Source organism: Felis catus, chromosome C1 (assembly GCF_018350175.1).
Source record: "Felis catus isolate Fca126 chromosome C1, F.catus_Fca126_mat1.0, whole genome shotgun sequence".
Lineage (NCBI taxonomy): Eukaryota > Metazoa > Chordata > Mammalia > Carnivora > Felidae > Felis > Felis catus.
Window position 1 is genome coordinate 36,149,789 of NC_058375.1, and position 20,441 is coordinate 36,170,229.

General features: G+C 37.2%; 1 protein-coding gene across 5 annotated transcripts in view; it reads right to left on the bottom strand.

Moving 5' to 3' along the window:
* The window catches only part of IPP (intracisternal A particle-promoted polypeptide), a 41,338-nt gene that overhangs the window by 3,124 nt on the left and 17,773 nt on the right, over positions 1 to 20,441 (bottom strand). For 4 of the 5 annotated variants that reach the window (XM_003990042.6, XM_023258634.2, XM_045035734.1 and 1 more), the window contains 3 exons: positions 15,364 to 15,501; positions 14,694 to 14,816; positions 11,990 to 12,210 (listed from right to left, as the gene is read on the bottom strand). In XM_003990042.6, the coding sequence (XP_003990091.3) occupies positions 11,990 to 12,210; positions 14,694 to 14,816; positions 15,364 to 15,501 (482 nt within the window). Of the gene's footprint in view, positions 1 to 2,190; positions 2,237 to 11,989; positions 12,211 to 14,693; positions 14,817 to 15,363; positions 15,502 to 20,441 lie in introns of those variants that run through there. The other variant, XM_019836912.2, reaches the window with a different exon arrangement.

The window sequence follows — 20,441 nt, forward strand, 5'->3', positions numbered from 1 at the left end:
TCAAAACTACAATGAGATACCACCTCACCCCTGTCAGAATGGCTAAAATCAAAATACAAGATGGGGCACCTGACTGGTTCAGTTGGTTGGGCATGTGACTCTTGATCTTGGGGTCATGACTTTGAGCCCCATGTTGGGCGTAGAGATTACTTAAAAAAAAAATAGAAATAAAAATATAACACAGGAAACAAAGTGTTAGTAAGGATGTGGAAAAAAAGGAACCCTCGTGCATTGCTGGTGGGAATGCAAACTGGTACAGCCACTGGAGAAAACAGTATAGAGGTTCCTCAAAAAGTTAAAAACTACTGCCTACAATCCAGTAATGGCACTACTGGGTATTTACCTAAAAAGTACAAAAACACTAATTCAAAGGGACACATGCACCCCTATGTTTATTGCAGCATTATTTACATAGCCAAATTACAGAAGCAGCCTCAGTGTTCATCAGTAGAGGAATGGATAAAGAATAGTATATGAATACAGTGGAATATTATTCACCCATAAAAAAGAATGAAATCTCCCCTACAAAAATGGCTTTTGACAAGAATAAGGGAACCACGGGGCTCATCCCACAATGTCGATGTTTCATTTTCATCAGTGTATTAGAACTATAGTTTGCTTTTTATCCTGAGTAACCTCAAAATAAACTCTGTAGGACCAGACACATTATACATTATCTTTAAGATTTGGATCTATAATGTAGGTCTTTAGTAGACAGAAAATAACAGTAACATTTTAGATTTATGCATGAAAAACCAAGGTAACTGACTACTGATAAACACTTATTTTGGAACAAAAATCTATTCATTTCCAGCCATATAGAAAAAAACAGCAACAGAAAGTGCCCTCAGAAAGTTCATTTTCTAGATTCCCAAATAAGATCACACAGAAAGTCAAAGGGATTTGAACTATTACCAAAGTCTGAAATTTATTAGAAATAAGAATCAAAATCATGCTTTACAATAAGACAATTCTATTCTTGCCACTTCTATTCAACATTGTACTAGAGGTTTTAACCAAGGCAATTAGGAAAGAAAATGAAATAAAAGGCATTGAGAGTGGAAAGGAAAAAGTAAAGCGATCTCTATTTATAGAAGACACAATCTTGTATTTGGAAAATCTTAAGAAATCCATAAAAAAGGGGAGCCTGGGTGGCTCAGTCAGTTAAGCGTCCGACTTCAGCTCAGGTCATGATCTCACAGCTTGTGAGTTTGAGCCCCACATCAGGCTCTGTGCTGACAGCTCAGAGCCTGGAGCCTGCTTTTGTGTCTTCCTCTCTCTCTGCCCCTCCGCCACTCACACTCTGTCTCTCTCTCTCTCTCAAAAATAAATAACATTAAAAAAATTTTTTTAATAAAAAAAAATCCACAAAAAAACTATCAGAGTACAAGTGCTACAAGGTTTCAGGATATAAGATCAACAGACAAAAATCAATTAAATTTCTATACACTAGCAATGAAAAATCTGAACATGAAATTAAGAAAACATTAAAGGAATAAAATACTTAGGAATAAATTTTAAAAACAGAGTTCAAGGAACTGAAAATTATAAAACATTGTTTAAAGAAACTGAGGACGACTAAACAAACAGAAAAACATTTCATGTTGAAGATGAAAAGTCCTAATATTGTTGGGGCACCTGGGTGGCTCAGTCGGTTGAGTGTCCGACTTTGGCTCAGGTCATGGTCTCGCAGTTCATGAGTTCGAGCCCTGCTTTGGGCTCTGTGCTGACAGCTCGGAGCCTGGAGCCTGCTTTGAATTCTGTGTCTTCCTCTCTCTCTGCCCTTCCTCCACTCGCTCTCTCTCTCTCAAAAATAAATAAACATTAAAAACATTTTTTAAAAAGGTCCTAATATTGTTAAGATAGCAACACTCCCCATATTGATCTCTAATTCAATGTAATCCCTATCAAAATCCAGCTAGCTTCTTGGTAAAAACCGACAAGCTGATGGGGCACCTGGTTGGCTCAGCTGGAAGAACATGCGACTCTTGATCTTGGGTTTGTGAGTTTGAGCCCCACACTGGGTATACAGATTATTTAAAAATAAAATCTTGGGGCGCCTGGGTGGCTTGGTCGATAGGGCGGCCGACTTCGGCTCAGGTCATGATCTCGCGGTCCGTGAGTTCGAGCCCTGCGTCGGGCTCTGGGCTGACAGCTCAGAGCCTGGAGCCTGTTTCGGATTCTGTGTCTCCCTCTCCCTCTGCCCCTCCCCTGTTCATGCTCTGTCTCTCTCTGTCTGAAAGATAAATAAACGTAAAAAAAAAAAATTTTTTTTTTAAATAAAATCTTAAAACAAGAAAAACAAAACCTGACAAGCTGATTCTAAAATTCACATGGAAAGGACCCAAAATAGCTAAACCCATTTTTTTATTTTTTATTCTATTTATTTATTAAGTTTATTTATTTATTTATTTATTTTGAGAGAGAGCATGCGCATGGGTAGGGGAGGGACACAGAGAGAGAGAGAGAATCCCAAAGAATCCCAAGTAGGCTCTGCACTGTCAGCGTGGAGCCCGATGTGGGGCTCGAACCCACAAACTGTGAGATCATGACTTGAGCCAAAGCTGGATGCTTTGATACCTGAGCCACCCAGATACCCCTAAACCCCCTCTTTAAAAGAAGTACAAAGTTGAAGGACTCACACTGTCCAATTTCAAAACTTGCTACAAAGCTACAGTAATGAAGACAGTGTGGTAGTGGCATTAGAATAGGCATACAGATAGATAAGTGAATAAAACTTAGAGTCCAGAAATAAACCCTCACTTTCATGGTCAACTGATTTTCAACAGAGGTGCCAAGACAATCCAATGGGAAAGAATAGTCTTTTCAACAAATAGTGCTGGGATGATGGGTTAGCCACATACAAAAGAATGAAGGTAGACCCCTACTTCATCCCATATACAAAAATTAACTTAAAATGAATCAAAGACTTAAATAGAAGAGCTAAAGCTATAAAACTCTTAGAAAAATATCTTCATAACACTGAATTAGGCAATGGTTTCTTAGTTATGACACCAAAAGCATAAATGACAAAAGAAAAAAACATCAAAATTTAAAATGCTGATTTTTTTTTTTAAAGTGGGCCTCACACCCAGCATAGAGCCCAATGTAGAGCTTAAACTCACAACCCTGAGATCAAGACCTGAGCTGAGATCAAGAGTCAGACGCTTAACCAACTGAGCCATCCAGGTGCCCCAAAAATGTTTGTGCTTCTAACTATACCATAAAGTGAAGAAAATCACTTCTTGGAATGGGGGGAAATTTTTGCAAATGATACATCTGATAAAGGACTAGAATATATAAAGAACTCTTACAACTCAATAATAAAAAGACAATCCATTTTTCAAAAAATTTCTAATGTTTGTTATTTGAGAGAGAGACAGACAGAGAGACAGACAGAGCATGAGCGGGGTAGGGGCAGAGAGAGAGAGACAAACAGAATTCGAAGCAGGCTCCAGGCTCTGAGCTGTCAGCACAGACAGCTGGGTTCAAACCCACAAACTGTGAGATCATGACCTGAACCGAAGTTGGAATTACTGTATCATCCAGCAATTCCACTCCTAGGTATGTATATACCCAAGAAAAATGAAAACACATGTCCACACAAAAATGTGTACACAAATGTTCACAGCAGCATTGTTTATAATAGCCAAAAGTTTAAACAATTCAAATGTTTGGTGTGTGAATAATATCTCAATAAAGCTGTTAACAAAATTCTTTTCACTTGAGAGAGAAAAGAAAGAAAATTTAAATCTGTAGGCTTTAAAGGTTTTAATAACCATAAGTGGTTTAAGAACCATAAAATTCAAGTAACATTAATCCACATTTCCCAAAATATGTTCCCTGAAACACTTTATTCCAGAAATGCTCCACAAACATCCACAAACAAAAGGGTTTGTGTGCACCATAAAATATGAGAGATTTAGCATAAAGATGCATAAAGCATATTATTGTACTAAATTGTGTAAAGAAACTTATTTAACTTTGTTTAACCCGACTTTCCCTACATATAGTTGATTAGGGGAACACGTTACCTAATTCCTCTTAACAGTGCAAAAAACTAGGGACACCTGGGTGGCTCAGTCAGTTGCGTGTTTGATTCTTGATTCTGGCTCAGGTCATGATCTCACCATTTGTGAAATCAAGCCTGTGTCAGGCTCTCCACTGATAGTGCAGAGCCTGCTTGGGATTCTCTCCCTCCCTCTCTCTCTCTACCCTTCCCCCACTCATGCTCTCTCTCTCTCTCTCTCTCGATAAATATAGTACTCCATAGAAACTAATTTGGAAAAAATTGCTCTAACCTATAAGCCTACAGCATAACACACCTTATTACTGCATATCCCAGCACCTAACAAACTGTGATGTAATTGTCTATTTACGTCTCTATATTCCCCACTAGAATTTAGGCTCCTTAAAAACTGGGGCCTTGCATGTTCAGTTTGCCCTGTTTCCCCATGCATAGTATCTGATAGATACTTACATACTAAGAAGTCTGTACAAGTGAATGAATAAATGGATTAATGAACAAATGCACGATAGAATGGTGATTCAATGAAGACACAACCTTTCCCTATTTTCCTCTAATCTCCCCTTCCTAGCATAATTGAGTCAACCCAGTATGTGAGAGGAAGAAAGAACATTGGTGAGCTCATATACGCAGTGACAAGAAGGGCTATGTACAGGGGCGCCTGGGTAGCTCAGTCGGTTGAGCATCCGACTTTGGCTCAGGTCATGATCTCATGGCTTATGAGTTCGAGCCCCACATTGGGCTCTGTGCTGACAGCGCAGAGCCTGGAGCCTGCTTCATATTCTGGGTCTCCCTCTCTCTCTCTCTCCCCTCTTCTGCTCATGCTGTCTCTGTCTCTCAAAAATAAATAAACATTAAAAAAAAAAAAAGAAGGGTTATGTACAGGAGTGGCAGTTAGAGAAGAGAGTTGGACATAGTAGGGAGATTTGTTTCATTTAATAAGTACATTGAATTAAATAAGTAAATATACAGTTGACCCATTAACAGCAAGGGGGTTGGGGCACCTACCCCCATGCGGTTGAAAATCCATGTGTAACTTTTGACTCCCCACAAACTTAATTACTAATAACTTACTATTAGTAAATGTTATTTAAAAAATCATAAAGAAGAGAAGATACATTTACAGTACCGTATTGTATGTATTGAAAAATTCCATGTATAAGTGGACCCACACAGTTCAAAACCATGTTGTGTTCAAGGGTCAGCTATAGGGAGAATAATAGGACCCAAGTTTTTAACTAACAGAGAAGGTATTTACAAAAATGGAAATGGGTAAGGCCTGAAAGAATCTGAGATACTGTACTGGAATTTGGAGTTATCATTATGAACTCATGGTTTTATAATGTATAATACTTACATGTTACAGAAATATTTACAAATTAATGTGCGTGAATATATGTATATAAATATATATATTTCCTAGCTCTGTTTACTGAGAGTCCCTAGAAGCAGCAATACCCCAGTAGTAATGAGCAGTCCAAGTGCCTAGACCTTGGTTTCTAAATACTATCCTTCCCTAAGACGAACTGGAGCTTCTTAGAGAAATGGCTGATTCCAGGGCTAGAGCAGAGAAAGTACAAAATAAGCTTGAAATATTTTATTATCTATAAAGTAATGCTAAATGAATGATGGAACATGTCAAAAGGACACAGGAAGGATTTCCACTTACAGCCATGGTAGACTAATTGTTACCAAAGCTGTCCTCCTGCCATAAAAACCTAGAAAACTGGACAAAACCTATGAAACAAAAGTTCTCAGACAACACACAATGAATAATTGTGATCCCTTAGAAAAAGAAACAAACAAGGTGTCCAAGCTTTCTGTCTGATGGGGCTTTCTAAACAGTAGTACAGGGAAGGAGATTCCCAAGCACAGCATGACAGTAATCTGATTTAGGAGACAGAGATCATAGTTTAGAGAGGTTGAAGCAGCTAAGATTTGCAAGCAAGACTGCCAGAGGTCCCCTTGTGTCTTGAGTACGACTAATCTGTTCAATGCATAAAGTGAGACTCTATTAGAACAGGCAAAGAACTAATAGGAGGATGTGACGTAACAAGAAATATGTATTTGGTCTCTGGCCCCAGTTCCTGACACAGAACTCCTGAATCCTTTGGAATTTCCTGGGTGATAGAAGTGTCTTTTGTTCTAATGAGGCGCTCTTAATAGCTTCAGAATGAGAGCTGGTTATCAGAAAGACCAAGCCAGAATTAGAACCTCGGAACTTTTAGCCCCACCCCCTATCATCTGGGTAGGGGAGAGGGGCTGGAGGTTGAATTAGTAATCAATTATGCCTACATGATGAAGCCTCCATAAAAATCCCCATACTATGGTTTTCGGAGAGCTTTCAGGTTGGTAAAGACATCCATGTATCACAAGGGTGTCATACCCCAAATTCTACAGACTCCTACACCCAAGACCCTTCTGGACCTTGCCGTATATACCTCTTTATCTGACTATTCATTTATATCCTTTATAATAAACCAGTAATAGTACATAAAGTGTTTCCCTGAGTTCTGTAAGCCATTAGAGCAAATTATTGAACCTGAGGAAAGGATTTTGGGAACCCCTGATTTGTATCCAAATCAAACAAATGTAATGTAAAGAAGTCAGTGGTTGGGGTGCCTGGGTGGCACAGTCAGTTAAGCGTCCGACTTCAGCCAGGTCACGATCTCGCGGTCCGTGAGTTCGAGCCCCGCGTCAGGCTCTGGGCTGATGGCTCAGAGCCTGGAGCCTGTTTCCGATTCTGTGTCTCCCTCTCTCTCTGCCCCTCCCCCGTTCATGCTCTGTCTCTCTCTGTCCCAAAAATAAATAAAAACGTTGAAAAAAAAAAAATGAAAAAAAAAAAAAAAGAAGTCAGTGGTTAACCTGAAGTCCCACTGCTTGAAATTGGTGTGTAAAGTGAGGGGCAGTCTTGTAAAACTGAGCCCTTAATCTGTGGGGTTGTTAGGGTCAGAAATGAATTGACTTGAGGGTACCCAGTTGCTGTCTATCAAGAACTAGAGAACAGTTTGGTATGGAATACCTACACATTTGGTGTCAAAAATATTGTGACAACAAAAACTGTTTTCCTTGATAGGAGGTGTAAGCTGAACAATTCCCAGAGCTCACACAAGGCTAGAGGACATTCTAGTTTTGAGTAGCCAAAATAAAGAAACCTTGCTGAATACCTAGGACATTAGCAGAGACTCAAGAAGGGTCATTCTTTAGGAGACCTACAAGAAAGACTACTCTAGACCTTCCCTACAAAGCTTAAGAACATTTTTCAAAAGAATCAATCTGATTTGCAAATGATGTAACTGTTTATCAACAGTTAAAAGAAGAAAATAAAATCCAAACACTGAGCAGTATAACATTCACAGTGTCCACCATCCAAACGACAGTTACTAAAAATGTGGAAAAGCAGGAAGAATGTGACTCAAACCAGAAAGAAAAAATTTCAACAGACACAGGTCCAAAAGTGATGATAATAATGGAATCAGCAGACAAGGACTTCAAAACAGATGTTATAAATATGTTCAAGGATATAAAGGAAAACATGGACATGATGAGAGAAATGGAAGACATAAAAAAAAAAACCAAAAATATCTTTTAGAGCTAAAAATATATTTGAAGTGAAAAATTCCTTAAATGGAATTAGACACTGCATATTAGAAGTCAATATAGATTAATAAACTTGAAAACACAGCAAGAGTAACTATCCCAACTGAAGCACAAAGTTTCACTTATACAGGATGAGGAAGTTCTAAAGATCTAACATATAGCATGGTGACTATAGTTAATAATACTATACCGTATACTTGAAATTTGGTAAGAAAGCAGATCTTAAGTACTCTCACCACACACAAAAAAAGGAAAAGAGAACCTGAAACTAATATAACACTGTATGGTAACAATACTGGGATTAAAAAAAAATTAGAGGGGCGCCTGGGTGGCTCAGTGGATTGAGCATCCGACTTTGGCTCAGGTCATGATCTCACGGTTTGTGAGTTGGAGCCCACATCAGGCTCTGTGCTGACAGCTCAGAGCCTGGAGCCTGCTTCATAGTCTGGGTCTCCCTCTCTCTCTCAAAAATAAATAAACATTAAAAAAAAATTAAATAAAAATTAGAATGACAATACAGACTTTGGTAAAATGGAAAAAAAAGGAAAGGAAACTGTGATGTGATGAATATGCTAATCAGTTTGATTTGGTAATCATTTCATAATGTATACCAAAACATCAAATTATACACCTTAAATCTATACAATTTTTATCAAGTATGCCTCAGTGAAGCTGTATAGGAAAAAAACAAAACAAAAAACAAAACAAAACTGAAGCACAGAGAGAGAAAAGATGCGGAAAAATCAACAGAATCTCAGTAACCTGTAGGACCTGGGCATGTTATTGGAGTCTCAGAAAATCTAAGGAAATCTAAGGAAATATGGCTGAAAACATTTAATTTGATGAAAGCTATAATCCTACAAATTCAAGGAGTTCAGTGAATTCCAAGCAGATTAAACACAAAACTCCAACAGGACACACCATAATCAAATATTGGAAACCTATGATAAAGAGAAAATTGTAAAAGCCTCCAAAGAAAAAAAGACACGTACAAGGGAACAAGGATAAGAATGACTACTGACTTCCCATCAGAAACAGTGCAAGAAGATAAACAATGCCTTTTAAGCAACGGGGGAAAAAAAAACCCATAAAATTCTGTGCTCAGTAAAATATCTTTTGGGGCACCTGGATGGCTCAGTCAGTTAAGCGTCTGACTCAGGTCATGATCTCATGGCTTGTGAGTTCCAGCCCCACATCGGGGTCTGTGCTGACAGCTCAGAGCCTGGAGCCTGCTTCAGATTCTGTGTCTCCCTCTTTCTCTGTCCCTCTGCTGCTCGTGCTCTGTCTCCCTCTTTCTCAAAAATAAACATTCAAAAAAGAAAAAAATATATATCTTTCAAAAAATGAAGGCAAAAGAAAACCATTCAGAAAATGAACAGAGAGTGAACACCAGCAGACCAACACTAAAAGAAATATTAAAGAGAAGTTAGTTCTTCATGCTAACACAAAATGTTATGAGATGAAAACTTAGTTCTATAGAAAAGAATAAAACTAGGAATGATAAATATATACATAATTATAAAAGACTTTCACATTAAAATTTTATGTTAAATATAACTTTTTAAAGCAAATATAACAAAAGGTATTATGGGGTTTACAACATATGTAGAAGTAAAATGTATAACAAAAGCACAAAGAATGGAAAATGGGAAAATGAAAGTATATTTTTGTAAGTTTCTGACCTTCAAAGTGAAGTGGTTTGGGGTATCAACTATACTCGAATTAAAAAAAACTTTTAGGGGTGCCTGGGTGGCTCAGTTTGTTTAGCATCCAACTTCAGCTCAGGTCATGATCTCATGGTTCATGAGTTCCAAACTCATGTCAGTCTCTGTGCTGACAGCTCAGAGCCTGGAGCCTGCTTCAGATTCTGTGTCTCCCCTCTCTCTCTGTCCCTCCCCAGCTCGCACTCTGTCTCTCTCAAAGATCAATAAACATTTTAAAAAAAAGTTAAAACAAAAAAGAAGTGGTTTAAATAAAAAAAAAAAGGAAAGTGGTATGATATAATGCAAAGGTAGCCTTGATCATACATACATATATATATATAGTATAAATATGTATAATACATAATATAAACCCTACAATAACCACTAAGAAAAAGGTGAAGAGTTATAGTTAATTGGACAAAAGAGATCAAATAGAATACTAAAACAATTGACATAAAGACAGAAAAGGGGGGAAAAATGAAAGAAAGAATTGTAGAAATAGAAAAACAGCAAAACAGGAGTCTAGAAACCAATCATATTTGTAATTACATTACATATAAATAGTAAAAACTCTAAAGACTCCATTTGAAAGGCAAGAAATTGTCAAACTGGATTAAAAAGAGACTACAACTGGGTCACCTAGGTGACTTAGTTGGTTAAGCATCTGACTCTTGGTTTTGGCTCAGGTCACAGATCTCACAGTTTGGGAGTTTGAGCCCCGCACTGGGCTCTGTGCTAACCGTAAGGAACCTGCTTGGGATTCTCTCTCTCCTTCTCTCTCTGCCCCTCCCCTGCTTGCTCTCTAAGTAAATAAACTTAAAAAATAAATAAAAAAAGAGACTACAATTGTATGTTACCTTACAAGAGATGCAACTTGTAAAGATATAGATAGATTTAAAGTAGAAGGAAAGAAAAAGATGTACCATGCAAATAATAGTCAAAAGATAGCTTGGCCACATCAATGATTATATTAATATCAGACAAAGTAGACTTCAGAACAAAACATAATACCAAAGATAAAAACAAATATTTCATGACTATGAAAGGATCAATTTCATCAAGAAGACATAATAATCCCAACCTGTACACACTTAATAACAGAGATTCAAAATATGTGCAGGGAAGGGAAAATTCCTCCTTTACCCTTAAGGTCTTCCAGCTGGACTAAGAATTAAATTTACATGAGACAGATTAACAAGAGAAAAAAAGTTTTATTACTTGCGCACAAAGGCCCAATAATGTAATTGAGACCTAAAAAAGTGACAAAGGCAGGTGGTTTTTATACGTTTTAAACAAAGAGAGAATAAATCTGTGGGGGATTGACAGGACAAAGTAAAATTAACTTTTGGAGCTTCAATTAGTAAGGAATTGTAAAAAGAATTTGGGTTCTGACAGTAAATTAGGGTTTTTTTTTAAATGTTTATTTAATTTTGAGAGAGAGAGAGACAGGGGCAGAGGGAGAGACCAAGTCAGGGAGGGGCAGAGAGACAGGGGGACAGGAGATCCAAAGCAGGCACTGCGCTGACATCCCGATGTGGGGCTCGAACTCATGAACCGTAAGATCATGACCTGAGCTGAAGTCAGATGTTCAACTGACTGAGCCACCCAGGAGCCCCCTGAGAGTAAACTAGTAAAAACAAAAATAATAAGGGCTGTTTATTCACCCTTCTTGGCTCTACATTTCCCATCTCTGGTGATACCTCTTTATTTCCTGGTACAGGAAAGGTACCTTTCAAGTGAGAGATTTATTTCCTGCTTTTAGGGGGAGAAAGGAAGGTCTGAATATCCTTCTTGCACAAGTGGTCTCATAAGTAACTTTTATTTAAAATAATATGCCAAAGTGGTACATTTTAGGGCGGCCTGCCCTTGACTCCTACATTTGAGGTAAAACCTGACAGAAATGAAAGGAGAAACAGACAAATCCATAATTACACTTGGAGATTTCAATACTTCTTTCTTAATAGTTGACAAAACAATTGGACAAGTTGAAAAGAAAAGACTAGGGAAGACTCGAATAACACTAACCAACTTGACTTAATTGACATTTACAGAACACTAAAGAGTAGAATACAAATTCCTTTCAGGTGGACACAAAACATTTACCAAGACAGAAATCATATAAAGTATGCTCTCTGATCATAATGGAATTAAATTAGAAATCAGTAACACAAAGATCTGGAAAATTGCCAAGTATTTGGAAATCAAATAACATACTTCTAACAATTCACTGGTCAAAAAAAAAACTGCCAGGGAAATTAGAAGGTATTTCAAGATAACTGCTAATTAAAATACAACATATCAAAATGTGTGGGAGCCACTTAAAGCAGGACTTGAAAATATAGTTTTAAACATTTACAATATAAAAAAAGGAAAGTCTCAAATCAATCATTTAAGCTTCTACTTAAAGAATCTAGAAAAACGTGCAAATTAAACAAAAACAAAACAAAACAGAAGAAAAAAATAGAAACAGAAATCAATGAAATAGAAGACGGGCAATCAATAGAAAAAAAAATCTATGATACCAAAGTTGGTTCTTTGAAAATAAAAAAAAAAACCCTACAGATGATCAATATCATGAATGAAAAAGTGCATATCACTACAGATCTTATAGACACTAAAAAAATAATAGGATATTAAACACTGAAATCATCCACCCTACCTCTTCGAAGGAATATTTTTCTACAGTATGAAGAGCATCTTGTGTCTCATTCCATCCTCCAACAGAATAGATACAATCATTAAGTGCAGCCACTCCAAGATATGCTCTCCTGGTTCCCATTGGAGGAAGTGGAGACCAACGCTTAGAAAGTGGATCATATACTTCAAAAGAACGAAGCTCTATTCCTTCATTGCTGATGCCCCCAATTACGTAAATTAAACCTGGAAACAGGATAGAAAATTTTACAGGAAATAGAATATAAATATTATAAAAAGTAATATGTCTGCTATGCTGATGCTATATTTAACATAGAGCTCACAATAGCCTTTTAAGAGAGAAAATTGACTTGTGTCTAGTATATCATAGCTCACACGTAAGCATGTTACAAAGATTTAGAGGTATAAAGTGGCATTTAATTTTCAACAAACTTACAATGCTGTAACAAAACAATCTGTCAAACAAGGTTTTCTCATCTTATTGTCTGCCTGATGATCTCAAGTTCCAGAACCACTGCTACCATAAGGTAAAAAAGGGAGAGGGATTTTTTCCCCCTAAAAAAAAATGCCAGGCACTTAAACTGGGAATGACATAGCCTTGTTTGTGACAGCCTACCTGTTGCTCAAATGGACACAGAGAAGTGAATTCAAATTATAATAGTTATATGGCTGGATTAAGGTATCAGGATCAATCACCAGAGTACAAGAGAATGTAATTCACAGTGAGTTCCTGATTAAATTTGATTTGAAACTAATGGTCCTGACAATCTACAATTATTTTTGAATGCCTAGCATTGTTTCCCATATAATAGCATTTTAAGAAATGTGTGCTAAATGTCAGTGAATGTGGGTTCTGGTTCCAACTTTGCCAGTAACGGGCTATGAAAAAGAACATACAACCTTCCTGATCTCTAGCTTGCTCCTCTATAAAGGGGTTGGAATAATCTCTAAGATGCCTAACTCCGTAGTTTTCGAAGGTGCAACACTGTGGTTTATAAGATGGCCAAATATATATTTCTCACCTATATTTGGTCTTCATCCACAGTCCCTAGCTCACAGCAATCTGAACCCTTAGAATTTCCGAACTGTTAAGAGTGATAAGGGTGTCTTTTGTTATGTTAATGAGGTAACTTTCAGAAAGTACTTAAGGATGGGGACTGGTTGCTAAAGGAGCCGTTCTAGAGGTTGAATCAATCACCAATGGCCAATGATTAATCACTCATGCCTATGTAATGAAGCCTCCATAAAAATCCAAAAGGACATGGGGCACCTGGGTGGCTCAGTTGGTTAAGCGCCTGACTTCGGCTCAGGTCATGATTTTGCGCCTGAGTTTGAGCCCTGAACTGAGTCCTGCATTGGGCTCTGTGCTGAGCCTGGAGCCTGCTTCAGATCCTGTGTCTCTCTCTCTCTCTATGCCCTTCCCCTGGCCGTGCTCTGCCTCTCTCTCTCTCAAAAATAAATAAACATTAAAAAAAAAATTGTTTTTTAATCCAAAAGGACAGGATTTGTAGAGCTTCTGGGTTGGTAACATATGGAGATGTGAGGACACTGGCACACCTGGAGAGGGCATGAAAGTTCTGCACCCCTTCCCCATAACATCCCCTATGCATCTCTTACACCTAGCTATTCCTGAGTTATATCCTTTTAGTAGTAAGTGACATTTCCTGTGAGTTCTGTGAGCTGCTCTAGCAAATTAATTGAACCCAAAAGAAGTTAGAACCTCCAATCTATAGCCAGTCCATCAGAAGCACAGGTAAGAGCCTGGTAAGGATGAGTGTCTTATAGGACTGAGCCTTCAATCTGTGGAATTTGAGGCTATCTCCAGGTATGGGTACATAGTGTTAGAAGTGAGGTGAATTCTCCAACACCCAGTTGGTGTTCTGAAAACCACTTGTTAGTAGGAGGGAAACTTCCCCCTACCTCCACACTGGAAACTTAGTCTCAGAACACCTGATTTGCATGGGAAAATGAAAGTAATAAATACAAAACAATTAGAGAACACTATAATATTACACAATATAGTCTGTACCATGTAATCTGAACATCTAAATGCTAGTGAAAGTCTGAGAAGGTACTCACAAAACAGAACTTGAGCTGGGAACAGCTGGTTGAGTTATCCTAACAATGAGCAGACTGCTCATTACTCTACAGGTACATATAAATCTGCTCTCCAACTCTGGACAAAGAATCTGGAGTGCTTACCAATTACTTCTCAGGATATAGTAGACAATTAAAATAATGTTTGTGTACCATTTTAATATGCAGTACATTTTTCAAATCTGTCATAGCATTATATTCTGTATGGATTGAATCACAATGTGCCCTGTGAGAAAACACTGAAAAAGCCAAAAGAGACAGTGAAGATCATTTTTTATATCCTCTTCCTACTTAGAAATACTAAGGACTGCATGGGAGAGAAAATGACAAAGATGAAGGTTCAAATGTTTATTTTGCTAGTTAGGTATTTGTGCCTATCTGTAATTTTTGATTCTAGTTTTGTTTATTTTGGAAAAAATGATTATTTTGGCAATACAGAAATAAGGACCTAAGAGGTTAAAACATATAAAACATTTAAAAGCAAAACTTCAATACTGTTAGTGTCAACCATTCAATATTAACAGACATAATATACTCTTGTGAAAATAAAGCCTCAAGTTTCTTTTTTTCAAAAATATTTCTTCAGGAAAAAGTTTTTAGAAAGCAATTACCTTGCATTTCACAACACCCAAAGTAGTAGCGAGACATAGCCATGTTGCCAACTACTTCCCATTTATTTTCATCAGGATCAAATCGTTCAATGGTGTTCCCTATCTCAGCTCCAACCCATCCACCTGTAACCAAATAGAAAATGTTATTTCTGGATAAAGGAGTCTTATTTATGAAAAACACCTTAGCAAACAACTTTATATTGTGAATTATTATCATATGGAGCAGATTTACATTGTGAATGATTATCACATTATCAATGATTTGTCCAAGATCATATGAAAAGTTAGAATCTGACTATATGGATCTTAACTCTCTGCTTAGTTTTCATTAGACATTTAAAAAACAAAACAAAAACAAACCCATATTGCTTAAGAAATATGGTACTTTACAAAATTACCTCTTAAAACAACTTCTGCATATTCAGAGTGGTTGCCCAAATTTAAAATGCTCCACTGGACATCTATCTCATCTATACCTTATACCCCTCTCCTTCTCTTAGCTCTATACTTGACAATATTCTCTACATAATTCAATTTTGAAAATAAAAATTTATAAAGCTGAAAAGGCATAAGTTTCTTATAGGAGGGAAGGAAAATTTCTAATGTAATCAGAATCTAAAAATTAAAATAATACTAGATATCCTTAAACTGAACTGAATAGCATAATTACCCAAAGCATAGATAGCCCCATAACACACACACACTCCCAAGCCACAGCGGGGGTGATTCATTGAAGCTACAGTTGTCCACTGTTTAGTAACCGGATCATAGCATTCAGTACAGTCAAAAATCATTGAATCCTTCTCACCTGAGTTCAATAAAAGAAACACATATCAGAAGGTTTAGTAATGCTAATAGCCTAGAACCATAATACAATACTCAGTAGTATTCATGTTATCAGAGATTCAACTGTTGTCTGATTTTTTACTATTCATTAAAATTCATTTGCCCAGAAAAAAAATAAAAACAATAAAATTCATTTGCCTAGTGTTATAAATCAATAGCACTTTCATTTATTAAAGTCCACTTAATGAAACAAAGGCATAATTTCCCTATTATCCATTTCCAATTCTACCACCCAAATAATCCATGTAATTATTGAGGATGAAATTTATATTTTAACACTTCTATATTTTTTCATGCATTAGTTTGGATAGCTAGCTCTGGTACAATTTGAGTTTTAATGCAATCCTTATCTAGCAACAAACAGAAAATAAAATTTCTTCTTTTTTTTTTGTAATTTTTTTCAATGTTTGTTTATTTTTGAGAGGTGGAGACAGAGTGTGAGCAGGGGAGGGGCAGAGAGAGCGGGAGATACAGAATCTGAAGCAGGCTCCAAACTCTGAGCTGGCAGCACAGAGCCTGATGCGAGGCTCAAACTCACAAACCATGAGAGCATGACCCGAGCTGAAGTCAGACGCTTAACCGACTGAGCCACCCAGGTGCCCCAAAATTTCTAAAAAGATACCACTTAAAATAGAATTTTAAAAAATACTATACCTAGAATTAAATCTAATCAAAGATTGTACAAGACATCTACAGATAAAATTTATACACTTCATTTAAATAGAATTTTATTTTTTTAACATTATTTATTTTTGAGAGAGAAAGTAAGAGCTCATGCGAGGTGAGGAGGGGCAGAGAGAGAAGAAGAGAGAATCCCAAGCAGCCTCCGTGCTGTCAGCACAGAGACCAATGTGGGGCTCAAACTCACGAACTGTGAGATCATGACCTGAGCCAAAATCAAGAGTCCGATGCTTAACCAACTGCACTAGGTGCCCCTAGATAAAATTTTAAATTAAGGAATACCTAAGTAAATGAAGAGATATCACATTCATGAATTAGAAGAGTCAACATAAAGATGATTATCCCCAAACTGATTTGTAGATTTAATGTGATCCCAATTTGAAACACGCTTTCTTTTTTATTGTGCTAAAATACAACATAAAATTTACCATCTTAACCATTTTTAAGTGTAGAGTTCAGTGATGTGAAACACATTCACATTTTTGTGCAGCCATCACCACCATCCATCCCTATAACTCTTTACATCTTGTAAAACTGAAACACTATCTTGATTTAAACAATAACTCCCTGGGGCGCTTGGGTGGCTCAGTAGGCTTAGCGGCTGACTTAGGCCCAGGTCATGATTGCAAGGTCTGTGGGTTCAAGCCCCACATCAGGCTCTCTGCTGATAGTTTGAAGCCTGGAGCCTGCCTGGGATTCTGTGTCCCCCTCTCCCTTTGACCCTCCCCCACTCATGCTCTCTCTCTCTCTCTCTCTCTCAAAAATAAACATTAAAAAAAAAGAAAAACAACTCCCCATTCTCCACTTTCCTAGCCCCAGGCACACCATTATACTTTCCATCTTTTATTATTTTGACTACTCTAAGTACCTCATATAAGTGGAATCATACATTATTTTTAAAAACAGAATTGACAAAAAAAACAAACAGATTTGAGGAACTGATACTAAAATTTATATGGAAGTACAAAGGGCCTAGAATAGCCAAGCACTCCCACACGAGAATAATGAGAGAAACTGTCCTGTCAGATAAACTTGTAAGACTTAAAATAGAGCTATAGTAATTAAGATAGGGATACACAGAAAGTCCAAACAGAATAGAAACGAAATTCTAGAAACAGATACACACATGTATGATTACTTGATATGTGAAAGAGTTTGCACTGCACAGCAGTGGGGAAACAAAAGCCTTTTATGCTGGAATAATTGCTTATATATACAAGGGAAAAAATGAAACTGGTTGCCTACTCATACTGTCTATAAAAACTCAATTCCAGGTGGATTACAGATATACATGTAAATGACATAACTAAAAATTTAAGAAACAATAAAGGTATATATAAACTTATGACTTTGGAGTAGGGGAGGATTTCTCTACAAAGATACAAGAGAGGTGTCTGGGTGGCTCAGCTGGTTAACTCAACTTCGGCTCAGGTCATGATCTCACAGTTCATGAATTTAAGCCCCGCTGTGGGCTCTCTGCTGTCAGCATGGAGCCTGCTTCAGATCCTCTGTCTCCCTCTCTCTCTGCACCTCCTCCCTCTCTCAAAAAATAAACATTTAAAAATAAAAAATACAAGAAACATTAACCATAAAGGGGAAAAAATAATAGAGTTGGAGTTGGCTACATTAAAATGAAAACCATCTATTTATCAAAAGATATCATAAAGAAAAAAAGCTACCATAAGGAGAGTGAAAGATAAAGGAGTAGAGTAGCAAAAGGTATTTGCAGCACATATAACTTTAGGAGGGCCTAGAATCCTGAATGCTACAAGACTACTGTGCAGAAAGGAATCAGCACAGCAGGCCTGAGACTGCCCATCCTTAGAAAGTCCTGCTTGCCAGATTGACCCTTGACTGGAGTCTGGGAACATGGCTCGTAAATTCTCTGCACTGATATAAAAATCTTTCTAAATAATAAGAACAGCTTTTTGCGGTGATAAAAATGTTTGGAATTAGACAGTGATAATGGTTGCACAATTTTGTGAATATGCTAAAAATCACTAAACTGTATACTTCAAATGGTGGATTTTATGGTATGTAAATTATATCTTAATTTTTACAAATAATATTTAGAATATTAAGCCAGATATGTACATATCTAGAATAAACCAAATATTCTGATTATCTCTGGGTGGCATGATTAGAGTATGTGTGATTTTTATTTTTTCATATGCTTCAATTTCAGCCAAATTTTCTTCCACAAACCTGAAGTGCTTTAATGATAAACATTACTTTAAAATTACATATTATGGGGGCGCTTGGGTGGCTCAGTCGGTTAAATGTCCAATTCTTGATTTCAGCTCAGGTCATAATCTCATGATTTCATGAGGTTGAGTCCCACATCAGGGCTCTGCACGGACAGTGCGAAGCCTTCTTGGGATTCTGTTTCCCTCTCTCTCTGCCCCTCCCTGCTCGCTTGGACTCTGTCTCTCTCAAAATAAATGAGTAAATAAAAACTTAAAAAAATTATATATTACAAAATATCTTAAGATGACAATGTTGATAGTATTAAAAAATTTTTTTAATGTTTATTTTTGAGAGAGAGAGACAGAGTATGAGTAGGGGAGGGGCAAAGACAGAGGAAGACACAGAATCTGAAGCAGGCTCCAGGCTCTGAGCTATCAGCACAGAGCCCCAAGCAGGGCTTGAACTTACCGACTGGGAGATCGTGACCTGAGCCGAAGTTGGTTGCTTAACAAACTGAGCCATCCAGGTGCCCCAGCAATGTTGTTAGCATTAATAATAGTAGGCCAAGTTGGGACACCTGGCTGACTCAAGTTGGTAGAACATGCGGCCCTTGATCTCAGAGTCGTGAGTTCAAGCCCCACATTGGGTGTGGAACCTACTTAAAAAAATAATAAACAAATAAATAAATAACTAAAAAATAAATTAGTGAAGTCACAGCATTTTTGAAAGGTACCCATAAGTATTTCTGTGGAATCACAAGAAGGGACACAAATATATGCAAGCGTCACCTAGGACACTGTGACCCTCGGTTAAACAGAAGAGTTCATGCAATGAAACTATCCACAATCACCAAAATGTATATAAAAAGAGCTGTTAGAGTTCTAGTCAAAGATTACATGTAATAATGGTCTTTATGCTGACAGAAAGTTACTGCTTAAAACTTTTATTTCTTTGTCGGGATTTTTGGATCCACCATGGCATTTATTGACTTAATGAACTGTTTTTAAGGGACAATTGTGTTCACTCCAAAAGACAAGTAAAAAATCAAATATTCTCTACATCTCTCTCATTTTATTTATTTTTATTTTTTAAACTTTTTTAAAAGTTTACTTATTTATTTTGAGAGAGAGAGCGTGCGTGTACATGAGCGGGGGGGGGGGAAGGAGCAGAGAGAGAGAGAGAGAGAGAGAGAGAGAGAGAGAGAGAGAGAATCCTAAGCAGGCTCTGCACCATCAGCACAGAGTCAGACGTGGGGATTGAACTCACAAACTGTGAGATCATGACCTGAAGCTGGACACTTAACCAACTGAGCCACCCAGACACCCTGTATCTCTCTCATTTTAACTTGACAGTATCATAGTTAAAAATAACAAAATTTTCAATATACAACTTTTTGTGTTTTAGCCTAATCTGTAGAAATAAAGCATAAAGACTAGCTCTAAGGATTGGAGATGACCTACCTAGGCTTGTTGCTATAAAGACAAATTAGCCAGAAGTAAATATTGATCTAAAAGTGTTAGCATTTATTTCTCTTTAGATTCCTCCTCTGATGGGAAACAACATTTGCCTTTTTTAAAAAAATGTTTATATATTTATTTGGAGAGTGAGAGCAGGGGAGAGGCAGAGAAAGAGGGAGAGAGAGAATCACAAGCAGGCTCTGTGCTGTCAGTGCAGAGCCTGAAGCAGGACTCGATCTCACAAACTGTGAGATCATTACCAGAGCTGGAATCAAGAGTTGGACACTTAAATGACTGAGCCATCCAGGCACCCCGAAACCTGTTTTATTTAATTTTATTAATCATTGTATAATTCATAATAATAGTTTTAGAAAACAGTGATTTCAATCAAGACATATATCCCAATGTCCAGATGACTTAGTTTTTATAAATCCCACTTCCAGGTAATTTGGTTAATTAAAAATTATTTGTATTAACTATAGAGAACAAACTGATGGTTACCAAATGGGAGGTGGGTGGGGGGATGGTTTAAATGGATGATGGGTATTAAGGAGGGCATTTGTTGTGATGGGCACTA